The following is a 20040-nucleotide window of genomic DNA, read 5'->3' as shown; positions in this document are numbered from 1 at the left end:
AGACTGCCTCAGACTTGCAAAGACCCTGCCTTTCCTATTACATTGGGAAGCAATCATTTTAGGCTGCATTACTGAGCTAGACTTCAACTCAAGACCTGTCCCAAGCTTTGCAAGAAATGAAATGAAGTACTCATGATACTAAAAAGTGCTCAGCAATCATCAACCATTTCTTGGAGAACAATAGAACCTAGGGGTTTCTGAGGAATTTTTAAAACCTACCAATTTCACTTAGTTACACAGCTGGGACTCAGAACTGAAAATCTGGTTGTACTGTGTCAGCAACTGCATTTTATGCTACTGGTACATTCTTTTGCATCTTATTGTACTGCACAGTAGCCTAGGCTTTCTGGATGCACAAAGCTGGCATGCATCCCAATAGACTATATTACATGTTAGTAGACATTCCTTTTGATGACAGTATTCCCTCTCAACTCTATTCAGAATCTGTCCAGTATTGCCAGTAGCACTAACATTAGTTAGTACTAGCAACAGCTTGAGGAATATGTATGTATAATGGGACAGAACAGACAATCTGAAAAACAAGGTCATCAAACTTTAATAGTCTAATCCCATTGAGGCCATAGAGTCACTGACTTTTAACAACTCTCTGTCAACAATCCAACCCAGGGGATTGGAGACTGGAACATCTCTGGAAAAGATTATATAATCTTGAATTTAAAATGACATGTTTTCTAGTAGAGAGTGAGACAGTAAGACTCTGCAAAGAGAAATGAGACATGAGAGGACCTGTCCCTCTCTCCCATGCAGAAAGACATGAGCTAGAACTCTATAAAAGGAGTGGCAAGAACTCTGAGTTCTGAATGCATTTGGGATATTTCTTATTTTATATAAATTAACAAGTCTTTTCCCCAACCATAAGTTAAGCACGTGTAAGTTTAAAAAGTCTACTTGTAAAGCTTGTGTGTTCCTTATTTGAAGCGTTACAAGGTACCTAAATAACACATATGGGTCCCCAGGGGGGTGGTCTTGGGGGTGGACCTGCTACTGGGGAGACTTCAGGGATTTTAGCACTGGGTCCCATATCTCATACAGAAGTTTCCAAGGAGAAAGGAGTCTCACCTCAAGAGTCTTAAGAGACCACAGCAAGACCCAATGCCTAAGTATTTGCCAGACCAAATGATCTAAATCCAAAGGTTAAATCTAACAGAGCAAGCTAGTAATTGTCCCCAAGGAAGACTTACCCCAGCCTGTAACATTAATATAGGCAAACTGAAGGTTAGACTTTAAATTACACAAAGTCTGATGGAAAAACATTAAAAATGTACTTGAACAATTTCACCGTAATCAACTGAAGCTGTAAGTGTACAATACAATAATATAACCCTGCCCTACACATATATTATAGGTGGGCCTAGTAATACCATCTAATAAGAAGGAAGCCCAAACACTTCGCTTTAGCAGAACCTGTTTTTGGTTTCTTACAGCTTTGTCAGACTTTCACTGCTTGGGCTAAAATTGTTTAGTTTATACCTCAGGCTAGTTTTACAAAAATTTCAACCAAAAGATTGCATACACGTGGAGCATGCTCCACACCAGTCCTGCGTAGCAATTGTAGTTCAGGAGTGATGCAGTTCATATCAGGTCCAGGCACCTGAACCTAGAGCAGGGAGTCCATTTCTCCTTTCTTCTCAGTGATTCCTCTACTGATGCCAGATAGTGTGGAAGAGGAAGGTCCCTAATTGAAATGCAGAACTGGAGCTGGAGCTGCAGGAAGGAGGAGATTAGTTTGGGCCAAAGAGCTGAAGGATGACAGAACCTAGGACTACAGAATGACAGGTAAGGAGAAAAACTGGGAGGGAGAAGAAGAAAGGAACTGATTAGTCATAGATACTGGGACTAAGGGCCAAAAAGAGAAATAAGACAGACAGTGGTGGGAGGAGAGGGGGGAAAAATTCTGGAGTAATAGATACCTAGTCCTCTACGCTCACTGGAGAGGAAGAGAGAGTAATATATAGGAGAAAATAATAAAGGCTCCCCTCCAGCAGAGCCACATTACAACCCTTGCTGGAGCTTTCTCACACTAAGAAACTGAAACTGGGTGAAGAGCTGAGAGTAGGGAGGAAGAATTGGACTGGGTGGGCAGGACACTGGAGCTAAGAACCACTGGCATAGAGGAAGAGAAAGAGGAGAGGGGAAGCAGACTGATGAGGAACTGGGATGTGAGGGAAGAATGGGGTTTGGCTGGGCAAGGTCACTGTGATAGTAAGGCAGTGGAGAGGACACTAGGATTATATGAGGAGCCTGGGGAAAGAAACTGAGCGTGAAGTTGAGCAGGGCATAGGAAGTCAGTCTGAGTGGATCATGCTAGATCTTGGGTTTATTGAAGTGGAAGCTGAAATAAAGCCAGGTGTCAGTCCAGGTTCAGGACAGCAAGATGAGGGTTGGGACAAGGTCGTGGTGAGGGCAAGCAGCTGATCCAGGCTGAGAGTCCAACACAGGAACAGGAGCAAGTAGAAACAGGAAGAAGGGGTCCAAAAGCATGCAGAGCATGGGCTGAACCTCTGAAGTCATGTTTAGGAATTTCAAGCAGGCCAGAGGCACAACACAGTTGTCTATTGCCAAACAGCTTGCTACTGTTTGACATGAGCTTATATAGCCAGTGTGGGCAGGTGCCCCTTCCTAATGGAGGACTCAGCCTGATTCCCTGATTTCTTAAAGCTGGGGCCTGGGACTGAATCTACCCCAGCTGGACCTTGGCTCATTACGCTGACACTTGGAGCCAAAAAGAACTGGGAATATGGTGAGAAACTGGAAACTACTACAGGGACAGACAGATGAGATGAGGAGTAGGGGAGGGGAGGAACCAAGATCAAGAACCTGGGATGGAAACTAGGATGCAGAGTCCAGCAGGACAAGAGTAAAGCAGAGGAACAGAAACTGTAGCTAGGTCAGGAGAGTGGGACTGGAATAAGGAACCAGATGTGGGGAAGGAAAGGGCCTGAAACAGAGACAGTTTTGAGGGAACAGGGCACAAGGAGTCTGGGGGCCACATGGGTAGAAAAAGCTGTGCCCTCTTGAACACACTTCCTTCAAGTCTTCCACAGAAGCCTAGAAGCCAAGTCTTCTTCCTTCTGTTGTCAACACATCTCTGAGACCCACTTGGAAAACTTCCCATCCATCTCTACTGCTGATCCATGTAGAGCAGTAGAGTTCAGTCTCTGGTGGGTGGGCCGAATTCAGCCAGAAGGGCTCCCCCCAGGTCAGGAAATTTGGCAGCGGAGGAGCGGTGGCAATTAATGCTGCTGCCTCTCCCCCACTAACAAATTTTGCAGCCAGATGATGTTGTTCCTGTGTCATATAGGACGAGAATGCAGAGCCGGGGCAGGGAATAGGCCCAATCTAGTGCATGCAGGGCCAGGGTGGCAGACCTGATATGCTGTGTGGGAAGGAAGCCATGTGCCAGATCACACCCATGCACCAAGTGGCAGGAGTCTGTACAGTAAATATAAAGGTCCCAACCTTGCTGATGGCCTATGTCAGTGTCAATAGGGTGCCAAATGATATCACTTTGAGAGAGGGGACCAGTCTGCTTTTTTAAAAACCTAGGAAACCTCACACACAATCTATGCTAAAAGAACACTTCTAAGGGAGCAAAGTCAGTCACTCCAAAGTTAGGAAATACACAATGGTTTTCATGTGCAACTTTAGCCTGGCTTCCTTGTGCACATAATAATCTCTTCTACAACAGCTTTAATTCTTGGATCACATCTTGTTTTTTGCCCAGAAAGCCTCTGCTTCACTCAGTGCACAGGACGGAGCTGCTCTTGGGACAAAAGATGTCATTGCCTAGATGACCGCTACTCATTTCAGAAGTTTATCTGGTCCCAGAACTTAGGCAGTTGAATACTGTCTTGGAGATTTGTAGTCTACCATTGCCTCTGCCACAGAGTTCCTATGTGTTACTAGTGAAGCCACTTAAACTATTTACAGTTGGTCACTTATTATGTGCTCTTCATTTTCTGGGTGCCTGACTTCAGACATTGGGGTCCGATTTGCAGCTGTACTAAACAACTGGAGCTTTATGCTATATATTACCAAGTACTCCAGAAATCAGGTCCTGTGTATCTTGAATTGATTCCCCAAATTAGTGGATACTTTTACTCTTCATTTCTTTGCGCCTAGGTTCCCCAACTGTAAAATAAGCATAATACACGCCTCACTATGCCATGAAAATAAATACATTAATATTTATGAAGCATTCAGATAAGGCACTGGTAAATACACAGAAGAGAAAATACACACTAAATGGCTGCTTAGTAAGCAAACACCATAGCTTCTTTCATTGCTTGAGGGTGGTGTCCTGTACAAAGAGCATGTGATCATCAAAATACAAACTGTATCATAATACACACACTTGAGTAGGCTGAATTTATATTGAAATCAACTTTAATTTTGGTGTCTCCTAACTTCTGATTGCTTGACTTTGCAACCTTAATATTTTTTTACTATAGGTTTGTGTGTGTGTGTGTGTGTGTGTGTGTGTGTGTGTGTGTGTGTGTGCACGCGCACATGTGTGTGTGTGCGTGATATTACAATTTTTTACAAGGTGCACAGACACAATGATTCTAGGGGGGGAATTATTTTAAGCTGTTTACATATGGGTTTTAGTATATGTCAACAAAGCACAAAGCTTCTAAAACAAACAGTATTGCAGCACTGCTAAACCGTAGAATTAAGGCTACCAACTCGGACACCAGGCACCTTGACAACAGATGAAATATAAAACACCAGCATATTAAATAGACAAGTTAGCTAGAATTATAAATGCATCAAAAGTTCTTAGGTTGAAATGTTTTGTGAATCTCATTTGAACTATGAAATATTTTTTATAGTTTCCAGGCTAAGTTCTTATCTTAAATACTTTATCATGTCATGAAGTTAATGCAAGCATATACCACTGTTTGAAGATCAGATAACCAGATTTTGTTTCAGTTTATATTTGTTTAATGAAGGAAACAGAAGTAATTCCACTGCAATCAGTAAACCTGCAACACTGTAAAATTGGGAAAACTGGAAGGGGAATAAAGACCATATCCTTTTACCTTTAGAAACTGATTAACAATAGAGGACCAAGTCATTAAAATGTATGTATTAAACTACTTGTAAAAAATTGCTCAGAGGACTCATTTATACTGGAAATCCTAATATACCAATGAAATTCAAAATCATGTTATTCCGGTTAAATCACACAATGGTTAAAACTAAGGAAAAACCTCAGAGCATAATCACTCTTAAAAAAAGGCCATTCAGGGATATTTTGCATGCCTTTTGTTTTTATTAATTCCACGATCTCTAACAATTGATCCCAGCGATAACACTGTACTGGTTAATTTTTACATTCCCCAGATCTTGCAAAAGTAGAGCTAACATTATTATTTCTAAGCCTATAAAGTAAATTGCCTCAGGCCCTAGGTCATTGTTTAAAATAATATCCTTGAAACTGAAGCTTACCTGTGTCTCACGTTCTGGTCCCACTTGAATAAAATTATTGCTGAAATAAGGAAGAATAATTTCTATTTAGTCACTGCTGCTTGGCTCACCAGCCTTCTAGGCATCCTGCCAAGCGTTTCCCTCATGTTCAAGAAAATTAATTTTAAGGCTGTTTTCTTTTACATTCTTAATTTCCTTGAACTTGGGATAAATCTCCAAGACAGGCAAATCCAGTTTGGTGCATTCATAATTTAAAACAACGTTTTTTTTGGAGCTGAGCTGTTAAGCAGCCATGGAAAGGCTCTAATGGCAAACTGAAATTAATGTCTACAACTAGCTTTGAAAGGAAGTGAAAAATATCTGACAAATAAAGTTGGTTCTTCCATTGGGGTGGAACAAATATCTTCAATAGACTGCTATAGCTATATTTTCCTCTTAATTTAATCAAATAGTCCCTCCAGATCAAGGATCCAATACAGTGCCTCTAAATAGAGCATCTAGGAATTTTCTAGCAGTGAGCAATAAAGCAGAAGCAGGAATACTTCACTGAATAATCTGGCCACCACAACAGGACTGAATGTGATGTTCAAATGTGTCATTAGGGCATGATTCTGCAAGCTCTTTGGTTTCACTGAGTGTTTCATGCACAAGACACTTGTAGAATCCAGGCATTGATGAGCAATGTGCAGTTAGTACCTCACTTAAACTTCTGACCAGGAATCAACTGGGCACAAACTACTTACTGTATTTGAGTTTTAAAAAGGAGTAGAATTTCCCAGAAACAGATATGGTTTGTATCAAGCTTAAAAGCATCCCATTTGTTGACTTTTACTGATATGACAAGAGGCTCTTCTTTGATCAGAAACAATCAGAAGCTTACTATGGAACACGTGAGCATCTATAAGTGAAAAATATGTTCATATCAAAATGTCAATGAAATGGCAAGACAGAAAATACTGGAAAAAACTTTTAAAGAATGCACAGGTGTAAAACATAATGTCTCATGGTTAACATACTAACCCCATTTTGGAACATTATTTCACATTACAGACTTCCTGGATATAATCAACTAAAGCATAAAGTATGTTGTGGGTCACAGTGAATAGGCAGGATGAGAACTGGCACCATCAGAATGGCAGCATGAGAGTCTCCAGTAAGACTTTAGTGTGTCAACAATGTTACCTAACAGCAAGTATATACGGAAGAAAAGTTAATTCCACACCTTTTCAGTCCCTGTCACTAATGATACTTATTATTCATAATTGTGTAGATTTTGACTGTATGGTCCACAGAAAAATGGACTCAGATAATGAGTGCAATTTGTATAATCCCAATAGAACAGTGATTTTCAACCAGGGTTCCCTGGAACTGTGGGGTACCTCCTTTTAAGGATGCTGTGGGGTGCCATGCAGTATTGGCACTGTTAAGTGTGTACACAGGGTAAACTCAGAGATTTCACATAAGAATCCATACTGTCAAACCCTTTCTGGAACCTGCTCTGGTCTTCCTGAATTCTTTGCAAGAGAAGAATTGTTCTAGTATTTTTTTTGTAGTCAAAAAATGAGTGAAACTAAGAACTGGCATTTCCTTGGGGGTACATCTAGTCTGACAGGGTGGCCCTTGGAGTGTGAAAAGGTTGGGAATCACTGCATCAGACTGAAAACTTTCAGCTTCCCAAGTGAAATATGAATCAATTATCTGGAACTGAAAGCCTCTGTATCTCAATCCCTTAAGCTTTTCAGTCTTTACACTACAGTATTGCCATATCTTCAGTGCAGATTCAGTTTGATTTTAATTTTGGAAGTTTGTTAAGAAAGAGCTGTTTTCCATGACAGGTTAATATCACTAATTTATCAACAAAAGAAACAACCCTATTAACTGGGCTTTCCCATTTTCTATAAAACAGTGCAACATTAACTGAATTGAGTGTGTTTCTCCATATTTAGGACAAAATCCTTTATTTTTGTCAATGACAAACTCCACAGAATTAATGGACCTGTACCAATTTACATCACTAGGAGTTGGACCATAATTTTTAAATGTTGGGGTTTGCATTACTGTTGCAGACTCTTAAGAATCTGCACATCTTTTTCACACAGCAAATACCTCTAAGTTTTAAAAACAGATCATAGTTTCCTGTATAGAATAATAGGGGTATGTGGCTTATGTTTCCTCGGTAGTTATGCATGTCTGTGAGTATGGCTGTACTGCTACATAAGCCTACTCCTTAGCCTTAACCTACATTACAAACCTCTAGCTCTCCTCCTGGCACCAAGTCAACTCTCCCTGGGAAACTGCTGAGTTACAAAGGTAAATTTCACCCTACCTGGCCACTTTCCTCCCTTACACTTCTCTCACCATGCATACACAGCCCAAGCACCACAGGGCCCAGCACTAACCCTTCTGCACCTCATTTTCCATCTACACTGCCCATAGACAAGTAGTGGGCATGATTCATAGAAAGGCTCAGTTTGATGTTCCTGTTCACCTAGGAATCAGGCTGTTCCCAGTTTCTTTCACCTTCTGCATTTCCCGTACACTGCTGCAGCAAGCTCATGTAGTAGGGGTAGAGTGGCTCAAGTACCTCAGGGAAGCTGAGGATGAGCTTTCAAATCCTAAAATAAGGGTGTAGATGTACCTGTTTTAGCCTGCTCAAAATCATAAATAATCAGAAGAAATGGGAAAGAAAGGTAAACAACTACAGGTCTGCAAAAACAATATATGCAGAGAATTAGGAAGTATCCTTTCTTCCTCCTTTATAACTATTCTGCAGTCTACAAGGTTAGCTAAAAACACAATTCAAACCTAGAATTGAAAAGAGGAACATTTAACTGGAGACAGACATTTGCAAAAAAACCCCCCCAAAATCAAACCACCTTCTCACATGGTTCAGACATCAAGGGAACAGTGCTGGATAAAGCCTTGGATGACCTCCATACTGCTCCTTTATATATTCTGCTATGTGCATGATACCAGTGTGAGGCACTGAAGGCACTCTGACTGCCTTGAACATGAATTCTTACTTGTGTAAAGCAAGCCCGATTGCACATAGCAGTTCAGATAATCTTTGCAACAAGACTGAATCCCCCTTAGACTGCTTCTCACATGGTATCAAGACAGGAAGATCTGTCAGAAAACCCCCCCAAAAAGCCTTAATAGTTTTGAAACAATAACTAATGTACACTTTGTTTTCGATGTCCAATTCTAGCAGCACCATAGGAATCTGGCAGGTTAGGGAAGAACATAAGATCAAGAAGAAAATCTGAAGCCATCTTCAGTAAAAAAAAAAAAAAAAAAAAATTGATGGGGAACTTAAAATGAGTTTGTCTTTATCAAAGACACTTAAAGAGAGGTCATAAATGGAGAATTTTAATGTCACCATTTTGGTCAAAGCACCAACTATGGAACTATGACATATAAAACAACATCAAAGAGTTATTTAAATGACAGAATAAAATCAAATATTCTGATGTTTTTGTTGAAATATTACTGTTCATTATACAGAGTCTAACTCATATAAGGACAGGCAGCCCCCGCCCCCAGATATGCTGACCGTCTTACACTTGCACTGAAACCAACAGGAATTGAAAACACCCTGTAGCTTGTAGAAACATGCCCATAATGCAGAACTCTAGTGCTAGTGGGCAAAAAATAATGGAACCTTTCATTAAAAATTGAGATTAAACAAAAGTGGCTTTGTATTGATTCTCAGCACCCTTGTTTTTCTCACTCTTGACAGTAATCAGAGACGGGAGGTCTGATGTCCTATAAACTCCTGTCCGCATCCTCCCCTGGCAAGACCTCAGTTCAGAGATGTAGCCTTCGAAGCTGAGGTTCCCTTCTGAATCATCACAAGATTGTATGAAGTTGTCTTCCAGTTTAACTCCATCCACGTCAATTACTCTGTTTACAGGAAGTTCAGCAGTGTGATTATCCCTAGCACTGGGGGGTTTGAGGCTTCTATTGGTCTTTGCTTTGTGAGAGCTTTGTTCACAGACATTTCCAGCAGTCGCTAGTGAATCTTTTTTCTTTCTGTGGTTCACACCTAACAGAAAGAAGGGAAAAAAAATTACTTAAAATATACAACAAAATTTTAAACTGCACAGGGCACACTTCTCCCCTCTGGTCCTCATGGCAAGGGGTCAGCTGAGGTCTTCTTGTCTCCCAGAGGGAAATTCATGAATATGCCAATTAGGATGGAAAACTATCAAAGTTTAGTGCTACTTCTTACATAGATCTCAGAGGTTAAATCTGTCTTAATTTAATTTTTATCCTTCTTAAAATATTTAATTGACATTATCCAGAATACACAAAAATAAGCACGTAGTAATTGGTTCCATAATAAAATATGGCTTTCTTGTTTCAATCTCTTCTCACTACCCTAGAATTCTCATACCAGGAGGGACAGACCCAAGGTAAAAGAATATAGTTTCCAGGATCCGCCAGTGAGAGGAAGTAAAGAGAAAAATGGGAGAACATTTCTTCATTTTACCAACTGTATATCTCCGAGATATTATTTTTCTGCAACTAGAGATTCATCTTTCTCCAGAAGATATAGAAAAGCTGGTTTAAAATTGCAGTTCACCCTATTGAGTTGAGAGCTGGTGATTGCAGACTGAAGGATGGGGAAACACAGTGCAGCTGGCTGAAGGGAGAGGGAATGATTGATGCACTGATACATGACCTCAGCAGTCAAGGTGCTACTGCAGAATGGCAACCACAGAGGAACTGTTAGGACTTGAGCCCATTTCCTAGCATTTACAATATGAGCTTATTACAATAACCCTGGTGTGCTTATACCCTAACCCTTAGCCACTCCAACTCTTGTGTCTGTCATACATGGTTTAGTGTGAAAAAAGAACAAACTTGTTCAGTTTCCAAAGGCTTGAATAAACTAGATGTGTCATTTAGAAAACATATAACATGCTTTAACTACATGTAATAAACATGCAAGAGGCAAAGATTTTTGTGGGCAATATTTTTCATTAAACCAACTGCATAATACAAAAAGCTTATCTATCCCATCCATGGAGTTGGTCCACCTGCAAAAGTCCATGCCTCTGGCATATTTCCTGTACCATCACAGATATATCACTCCAACACTATGTAATAAACATGATTTTGCCAACAGTGAGGAAAAGAATAGTTCTGTTTAGCAATGCAATAACTGGTCATGGTTAGTCCTACACTGTGGCTATAAGTATAACCACAGCTAGCTTAAGACACAGCTGATCCCATTCTCCCTAAACTGTTATGCAGTTAACTACATTAGGCAAAGAGAAAGAGAAGTTCTCCTTACACTTTTAGCAACAGAGAACTAAGTTTCCTAGTACTCAGCATTGGCTTAAGCACCTGGGACTGTCATATTTAATATCACATGAGTTAACACTATACATTTTCTACCATAAAAAATTGTATTTTACATTTTTTTCTGTATTTTCCCTAGGAGGTATGCAAGTAAATCCCCTAGCTGATTTGGAACTCCTGTCTTTGTATATGTTCTGTAACACCATTGTATGCGCCTGGGTGTTTAAGAATCATAATCGTTAACAAATAATAATAATAAAAGACTCTTAGATGTGGAGGAGTGAAAAATTTCCTTGAATTCAAATTAAAAGAAAGACACAAATCAAGCTTTACACCCCTGCAGTAAAGCTGCTCAGAGGACCTCTCTACGGATGAAGGTTTTTACATAATGAAATTAATTAAAATTCTATGTAATCCAATAATGTTTTACTACTTTACATAAAAAAGAAGGATATTAAGGCCCCACGTCAATAATATTAGCTCTTTTTGCTTCCAAGGGAATTGGATCAAATTCCTCATAAACCAGTTGAATAATGGCAGACGGAAAAGGCAGGAAGTTTTTATGGGTCTATCAGCCCAGTAGGAGCTCAGTCAGACTATTAAATTACAGCTAACCTTTAATGAAACTATATCAGATATGTTATCATTGTGCTTACAAGGTAACATATCAAACAAAATATCAGCTTAATTTTAACTACCATTTGTGAAGCCTGGATATATTAAATTTTGTATTTCTATTTTATTTATATTAAAATAATACTTTGCAAACATTTTTCAAGTTTGTCATATGCTGATATAGTGAAATCTTTCTCCTGCTTCTCTTTATTCTATTCATATTCACTACTTTTAGACAGATCACAGATCTGCGGCAGATGAACTTGTGTGAATTGTGACAGCTTTTCTGATTTCAAGACAGCTGCAATAATTTCCATACATCGAAGATCTGGACTCCACCAAAAAAACCAAAAGAACAACAAAATAAATCAGTGGGAGCACTTTGAGAACTGATGATGAAACACATTACTTACTAGTACATACATGGATAATAAGACCATCAAGAATTATACCATCAAGGATTCTTCCTAAATCAATCTCTAATTGAAGGTGTTATACGAAGAATCTTATTACATGGGTAGGTTATGTCACAATTGTCTTCTTCAGGCACAACCCCTCTGAAGCTTCTAGCACTGGTTACCCCTGAAATTAGGAGACTAATCTAGAAGGACATGATTTAGCATAGTAGTTCCTGGATTCAACTGCACTCAATTATATGGGATAACTCATTTTTTACTGGAAGGGGAGGAGGAGTTAATATGCTACAATGAACAAATAAAAGCATGACTTTAACACCAGTATATGCACAATGGGATAAAACACATTTAAATATATATAACCCCCTAATCTGTATTTTCTTGCATACCACATGCCTCCAAACAAGACACATACCTTGTTTTTAGGAAGGTACAATATAGGAAAAAGGATTGTTCCAGAATCATTGCAGAGAGGGCTGACTGCATGAAGCAGTTCACCTGATGCTCACCCAGCTCACTGGCTCTTCAGGCCAAAGCTAGTGTTAACCCTCTAAAGCAGAACTGACAAATTGGTAACAATTCTGGCTGCTCAGCCAAAAGCTACTGCCAGTTCAGCAGAAGCTGCAAGCTGGTTAACACTGAATTCTGCCCCTACTGTGTGCTGTCCCAGAGAGAAGTGACCACCATTTTGGTATACATTATAGCAGGGGTGCCCAACCTTTTTGAATGTGGGGCCAGATCATGAAATTTTTATCACCCAGTGGGCCAGCAAGCCATATTCAAAGACCCCACAGGAAGCGGTATCACATCACACCCCCGAAATGAAAGTACAGTGTTTACTTCCGTTTTCCATCGCAGCACCTTGGGCCTCAGAAAACAGCTTGGAAGGCCGCATGTCGGCCCGCAGACCATATGTTGGACAAGCCTGCATTACAGCATGGTTTTCTCCTTGCTGCTCTTCCAGGAAAAAAAAATTTAAAAAAATCAGGTCCCCTGCTCAAGACCGCCCAATTTTGGAGGGCTGACTTTTGAAAGAAGAGGTGCATGTGATATACGAGTAAATATGGTAGTGACAAAGGCAGCATTAGTCATCAAGTAATCTGGAAGAGAACTCCAATAGCAATTGGTTTAAAACACTGAAAAACTATATCCACGAGGCTTTAAAATTTTTAGAAACTGAGTATGGTGATTATAGCCTTCAACTAAGAGTTAAGTGAAGCACTGGCATGTCTTGAATGACCTACACACTATCATGGAATTTACCCACTTCTTCGCAGTTTGCAAACAAAAATGATGTACACACAGGTGTCTTTATCTAGCACTCTTCAAGGTTTATTAAGGGCCTTCAAAGTTATATTTTCCTTTTGCCTTTCACTACTGTGGTAAAGTGAAGAGAAACTCTATGGATCTCCTTATGGATTGCTTTAGCATCTGTACAGCAAGTGAGGAATCATATCTTACGTTACTATGGCAAATCTGTCCAATGTTCACTCAAACTTCAGAAGAAAAAAAAGTTTACTAGAGCAGCTGCATAGATGAATTTCCAACAGGACTAGAATGACACAATCACTTCTACTGGTACTCTTCAGCTTCCCTGCTAAGTTCTCCACAGCTAAGGGAAACTTCTTGTAGCTCTAACAGTTAATTTAAAGAACACATGCTATCTTCATTGATCTTTAATTTGGAGAACCGGCATGTCACAGACTGGCAGACAAATGAATACTTTGCAGCCATGTACACAAATCTTCCTGTTACATCAGGGTTAATGGATAGGCAGTTCTTTGGATAAGCACATCTTCTGCTTTTCTTCTTCACCCTTTCACTTTCTTTTCCATTTGCATTGATGTATTGCTACTGATCTCTTTCTCCCTCACTTTTTCTTTGCTTCTAAAAATCTTAGTGGTAAAATGGTAAGCATTTATGCAGGGGGCATAGAGCTTCAGTGAACTGCTTGTCTGTTTTGTATGATGTATGCCTTTAACTAACAAATAGATCTAAGCAGGTGTTTGGATTTTCTCAAGCAGTTTCTTTAAGACTGATGAAGTATTTGACCAAATGCAGACACATGAGAAGTAACTGAACATACATTATTTTGGACAATCCTTTAAAAAAGGATCTATCCACCAAACTGCCTTATAGTCCTATATGATGACTCGTAAACCTAGTAAGATGCATTAGGGTTTTGTTATCCCTGCCACAATATCCTGCAATTAAATATGGTAAAAAAAAAAAAAAAAAAGGCAAAACTGTAAACACTTTGCTGTCTCAAACTCATGTGTACTGAAACTTTTTTTTCCCCTGGGTTAAAGACGGAGGACCAAATCTCAGTCAAACTGGAGTAGCTCCATTTACTTTACTGGCCCTGTGCTGATATATGCTAGCTGAGAATCTGTTCCAGCATTTCACATAACTCAATCACAACTTCTTCAAGAAAGAAGAGAACATTGTGAGAAAATCCCAAGGAGCAATTATAAATTGTACCATTTACCGGTACTGGAAAGAACCTCTGAGATTGGCTTGAAAATATGGGTCATTTGCATCACTAAATGCTGGTGATTTAGTTGATGACATTCCTGACTCTCAGTATGTACTGAACCAATGCCACACCCTTGTATTAGGAAGTAGTGTGGCTCTTGGAAAGGTAATTTTATAGTTCCATATTTACTCGAATACAAGATGAGGCTTTTTTCCTCCAGTCACATTCACATACAAGGAAACCTCATTATTATACTGCTACCAAAGCAGCATATACTCATTAATCTTCTTCTTTTGTACGGCTAGGGCAAGCAATAGCAGAGAAGGTGCAGATTAATTAACGTTGTGCATTGAGGGTTGATAGCTAGTCGATGACATCCAGGAGGATTGCTTCAGTCCCTCCATGACACAAGGGGATATCAGGAGTAGACGCAAATACTGAGCAATACTGAGTTGTGGGGCCACTAAAATGCTGCTTCAAAGTGCATTTATGGAGTGCCTATGCTAAAATTTGCAGCAGTTTCAAAAAAGGCAAAAATGCAAAATGCATCAATTCTGGATGAACTAACTCTGTGGGTACCTGTAGTCATTTTGTGCATACTAATACAGATAAATATATCTCAAGACCAGTGTTTTCAAATGTGCTTCTCACTTCCATGTGCTCAGGGAGAGTAGGGTCTGACTGTAAGGAGTGGGGGAAAGGGCTGCAGAGGGAAGAAGCTGGGGTGGAGGGAAGAGGACAAGGGGGCTACCTGACCTCTCAGACATATTTTCCCTGCTGTAACAGTGGGAGTGGAACAAATTCAAGGCAAACCTCCAACAATTAGATTCTATATCTGGAAAATTATAACAAATTTATACATTTTCCATATTTTTCCTTAATTTAACTTATATTCAGGTTCATTTATATTTAGTAAATACAGTAGATAAAATTATCCTCATATTGGTCTAGCATATGCATATAGTTTTGTTAAGTCTGTAAAATGCTTTAGAGAAGCTTGGAGGAGTAAAAACACCATATCAATTTAAGATAATTATTTTGAAGGGATTTAATACACAAAAATAGTGTAGACTGCCATATTATTATTATAAGCTGATTTCTCACAATGGAGATAAAAGTATTTAATCAACGTATTCCAAGATATGACTTATGTTTAATCTTTCTTAAAGGAAATTGATTACTATATTTTCCTTGTCATATAATTAAGCACCAGCTGAGTCATATGCTTCACACTTTGAAATATGATTCCATCAGCAAGCCACTGGTTCCATCAGCTAAGGAAGAATTTCTTTTATAAACAAGTACTACTAAAGATACAAGAATACTGCTATTCTATGCATTTCTTATACTGAGATATTTTGGAATAAATTTTCAACAATGGTTTTGGAGAACAAAGGTTCACAGAAACATTTAACAATAATAGTCTCTAATATGTCCTGGAAAGTTTAGAAATAATAATAATAAAAACATAATTTGGAAGATATGTTTTGAGTGCAACAGAAGCTACTGCTACTAGCTTACTGCTCACTAGTCACTTGTGTAACAGTCTAATATTATAAAAGCCTACGTCTGTCTGTCTGATTAGCGTGGCCCTGCCCTCTACAAGGTAGAGCTGAACTAGGTTGTCCTGCACCTCACCAGCATATATATTGTTGGAGAATCCCAGGACTTGTCACAAGAACACCTGGTTCCAGTCACGAGTGAGTCTGTCTGTCTGTTTGTCCAACCATCCGTCTGTAACGCTTAATTCACACTGAGATTGGCTGTCTCAGCAGCCAATCAGCGTGCCCTACACAGACAGAGCCAGACAGCAGAGCGCCGCCATGACAGTGGGGACTGGGGGGCCAGAGGGGAGGGAGCGAGGCCAGCAGAGGCCAGGAGTGTTTGGACTGCAGGTGGTAGCAGCACTACACTGCCATGATAGCAGGGACAGAAGGGAAGGGTGCCAAGGCCCACGCACCCTTTCTCTTGTCAGGCAATTGGCTAGTAGGATATATGGTTATAGAAAAACTTGTATTTTTCTAAAAATAGCAACAAAGATCCTTTACGGAAGTGAACGCCATATCATTTGAAAATCAGCATCTTGTCAAAGAGAGGTTTGGTGTGCGAAAGACATAGTATGGCGATTCAAAAACAAAACTCTAAGTTAAAAATCTGGGCTCTGAGATGGTTTTCCTCTATAACCCTGAATTTGCTCCTCTATTTTTCTGAATTCATTCTCTTCAATTCCTCCATTCCTACAGTGCAGATGGTCTTCCAAATAACCCACCCTCATAAATATGCAGTAGTCGGAACACATTTGCACCTCACAATTTAATCCATACAAATTTATCATCAACTTTGTTTACGTGTTTTTCTGTAAGTTTTAATCCACATTATATCAATATTGAAGCTAGTTTTAATTAATATTTAAATGATGATATCAGGAAATACTATATCAAATTATTTACTAAAATTAATTTTAATTTCAAATGCCATTCACTATATTTATGTATAATTCTACAATTCGAAATTGTAAATCATGTTCAAGTGTGACAGCAGTTAGATTTAGTTGTGATAACTAGCAGTACTAGCTTTCTAACGATCTTCTAGTACTAGCCCTCAATTTTTTGCAGTTCCCCACCACACTTCCCATATTCACCCGAATCCAAGATGACCCTGAATTTAAGACCAGTCAAGAATTAGATTATATACGTGGAGAATTTATAAATTTGGTATAATTTTCCAGCACAGAATACAATTATTGGAGGGTCATCTTAAATTTGTCCCCCCCCCCATACACACACTGCTGCAATGGGGAAAGCAGTGTTGGGGGGGGGCAGGCAGGCAGGGGCAAACAACTTAACTCCTGCTCCTTGCCTCCCAACACTTTGTGTTTCCTACTGCCTGACTTACTGTGGGGTTGGGCCCAGGGTCAGAGCTTCAGCCACAGCCTCAACTGCAGCCACAGCAGCTGCCTGCCTGCCTGCCCACTGCCTTGTACTCAACTCCAAGATGAGTACCCCCACCATTATACAGAAATTTAAAAAAAACCTCTTCTTGGAATCAAGTAAATATGATAACCATTACTGGCATGTTTGCTAATACCCTAAAATAAAATGCAAATCAGGACCAGATCTTTCGCATTTTCCAATACGCACTCTCTCATGGGGTTCCTTGCTATGTAACTGCCTATTAGTGTATTGCCCAGACCATCTTCACCCACCACCCATTTCCAGCCTTGAACCTTGTATGGCTCTTCTCACCTTATGCCCTCTTGTCTTACATTTTAAAGAGTCATAACAAGCTTTGGACCTACTCTTGCTGTAGGATCCCTTATGCTCCTGCAGAACCCCTTTAACTGAAATGAAATTCCATGCACATATGAAGAAGGGAAGTGACTGTTAGTTGAAAATCTTTTTTAGTGAACCTAAGTTACTTACCGAGTAACTTATCTTTCTCCTTCAAGTGATTGTCTATAGACACATGCTCAATGCTAGTGAGTTCAAAGCAGTGCCAACATACCTAATGGTGGGTCTAAGGGTCCCAAGTGAAAAGTGCCTTACCAAATGTAGTACCGGCCCAGGAGACTTCAATGGTACCATGTCTGGTAAAGGTATGTATCCCTGGGGAGCTACAACATTGATATTGGTCATGGAGACATTACACAGAAAGACTGCAAGCTGCCTGGGATATAGTGGAATGTGCTCTAACTACTGTCAGCAGTTCCACTACTGAGGTCCTGTAATATATTAAGTCAGTCAGATATCAAACAGGACAAACATTGGGCTGATACTGCTGTGCCCTTGGACCTCTTGGCTAAGGAAATAAACAGCTGTGAAAAAACTTAGCCCTGTGGAGGTGAGTGGCACGGGCTCTTTTCATTGTTGAGTACAACGTTTCAGTCCAGAAAGAGAAAAATTTTGCTTGTGGTGCCCACGAATATGAACTCTTTACATATTCTCCCAACTGCTATGAGTTTTAGCACATTGATGAGGTTTAGCTTCTCTGGCATCAAACCATCTTAATGTTTATTGACATGAGCTCACCAACTTAAAAGATTAAGGGCTTGAGAGGAAAAAACAATACTGCTTAGCACTAGGGCTGTGAATTAATGGCAGTTAACTCATGCAATTAAAACATTAATTAGCTCGTGACTTAATTTTTAATGCGTCAGTCACGCAAGTGGTTCTGAAGCCTGCACCTGGGCTCCGCTCCACCGCCTCTGGGCCGCCCAGCAGGGAGCAGTGGCAGCACAGAGGACCGAAGGGCAGCCTGGGTGCGGGCTCCAGGCAGCTGCAGCAGGAATGTGGGGGCACACAGATACAGACGCACATGAGCAGCCACAGCCTGCATGCTGCATGTGGAGCAGAGCCATGACAGTAAGTCTGTGGAGGGGGAGGGCTGGAGGGAGAGAATCTGCAACCCCCTCCCCTTCCCTTTCCCCTCGGCAGACTTACTGATGCGGCATGCATGGGTTGGTGGGTGTCCCTCACTGCGAAGCCATAGCACCCCCCAGCCCTGCTATTGCCCCTCACTCCTGACCCACAGTACCCCAGCATCTTGCCAGGGTGTATAGGGACCCACCTTCCCCAGGCTTCAAGCCCCACACCTTCCTCCACACCTTCCCGAATCCCACCCCCCCATGCACACACACACTCCAACCATACAAAGTACCTGCATAATTTAGAGTTTTTAGCTGTGCAATTAAAATCATGATTAACTGCAACTAGTTTTTTAAAGCACGCAACTAAATGTGATCAAATTTTTTAATTGCTTGACAGCTCTACTTAGCACACATTGTACTAGTACTTCCACCAGGTCAAGAAGACCGAACCACAAAAGGAATCAATGCCATCATGTTTAGAGGGAGATTAGGGAGCAAATGGTTTGTAGCCAGCTGGTATGTGGCACTAGAAAGAAACACGAGACAAATCTTTACCATTATCATAAAGCAATTCTCTACCAGCAGGATGAGATCTTGGGAGAGACTAAAATCAATCCTGAGAGCGCGCGGCCCTGGCTGTCAGGCACCCCAGAGCAGCTCCTGTGAAACCACCATTGAGAAAACCTTAGTGAAAACACTTCAGGTGACTGAGAGGATGAATGGTAAGACCTTGTACTGTTAATGGTCTGACCTAGCATAAATCCAAAGCAACTCTTGTTGTTTGCAATGTGGAAATGGGCATCTTACAGACAAGAAATTGCATATTAGTCCCCCAGTTGCAAGAACAGTATGATGATGACCTTAACTTTGGGAATGAAAGCATTCTTCAGCCTCTGATGGGATGCTGCTCCTCTTTCATTTTGGGGGGAAGGGGACATGTGTAGCAGAGCTCACCCAGGCAGTGTGGTGCAGGTGCAGCCCACCCGCCATCACCCAGTACTCCACATAGGGCTGAGCCCAGCCCACTTCTGCCCCGGGTAGCCTACACTATGCTCCTGCTCATACCCATCCCATGCCCACCAGATAGCACTGCCCAGGCCCCAGTCAGCATCCACAGCTTTACAGCAGGACTGCTCTCAGTATGGCTGCAGCTGCCCGGGTACTACTCAGCTCCCCCTGCCTCAAGCATCTCTTCCTCCTCCTCCCCCTATTATGCCACTCCAGGCACCAGGTACTGCAGGGCAGCCACGGAGACACGTGCTGAGCAGCAGATGCCCAGCCAGGTGGGGGGGGAAGCTGCAGCCAGGCAGCTCCTGCCCCAGTGTGCATGGCTTCAGCTGCAGCTCCTGGCCACCTTCCACCCACTCTGTTCACCCCACACAATAAGCAGCCACAATAACGTGGCCTAG

The 20040-nt window shown here is 40.8% G+C and overlaps 1 protein-coding gene across 3 annotated transcripts in view; it reads right to left on the bottom strand.

The window, feature by feature from the left end:
• Positions 1-5095: 5095 nt before the first annotated feature.
• The window catches only part of RGS12 (regulator of G-protein signaling 12), a 159864-nt gene continuing 144919 nt past the window's right edge, over positions 5096-20040 (bottom strand). For all 3 annotated transcript variants that reach the window (XM_019552848.1, XM_019552851.1, XM_019552850.1), the window contains one exon: positions 5096-9496. In XM_019552848.1, the coding sequence (XP_019408393.1) occupies positions 9132-9496 (365 nt within the window). In that variant the 3' untranslated portion in view covers positions 5096-9131. The remainder of the gene's footprint in view (positions 9497-20040) is intronic.

Source organism: Crocodylus porosus, unplaced genomic scaffold (genome assembly GCF_001723895.1).
Source record: "Crocodylus porosus isolate Cpor-Errol unplaced genomic scaffold, CroPor_comp1, whole genome shotgun sequence".
Taxonomy (NCBI): Eukaryota; Metazoa; Chordata; order Crocodylia; family Crocodylidae; genus Crocodylus; species Crocodylus porosus.
Note: the sequence above shows the minus strand (reverse complement) of the source record. Positions and strands in the feature narration are given on the sequence as shown.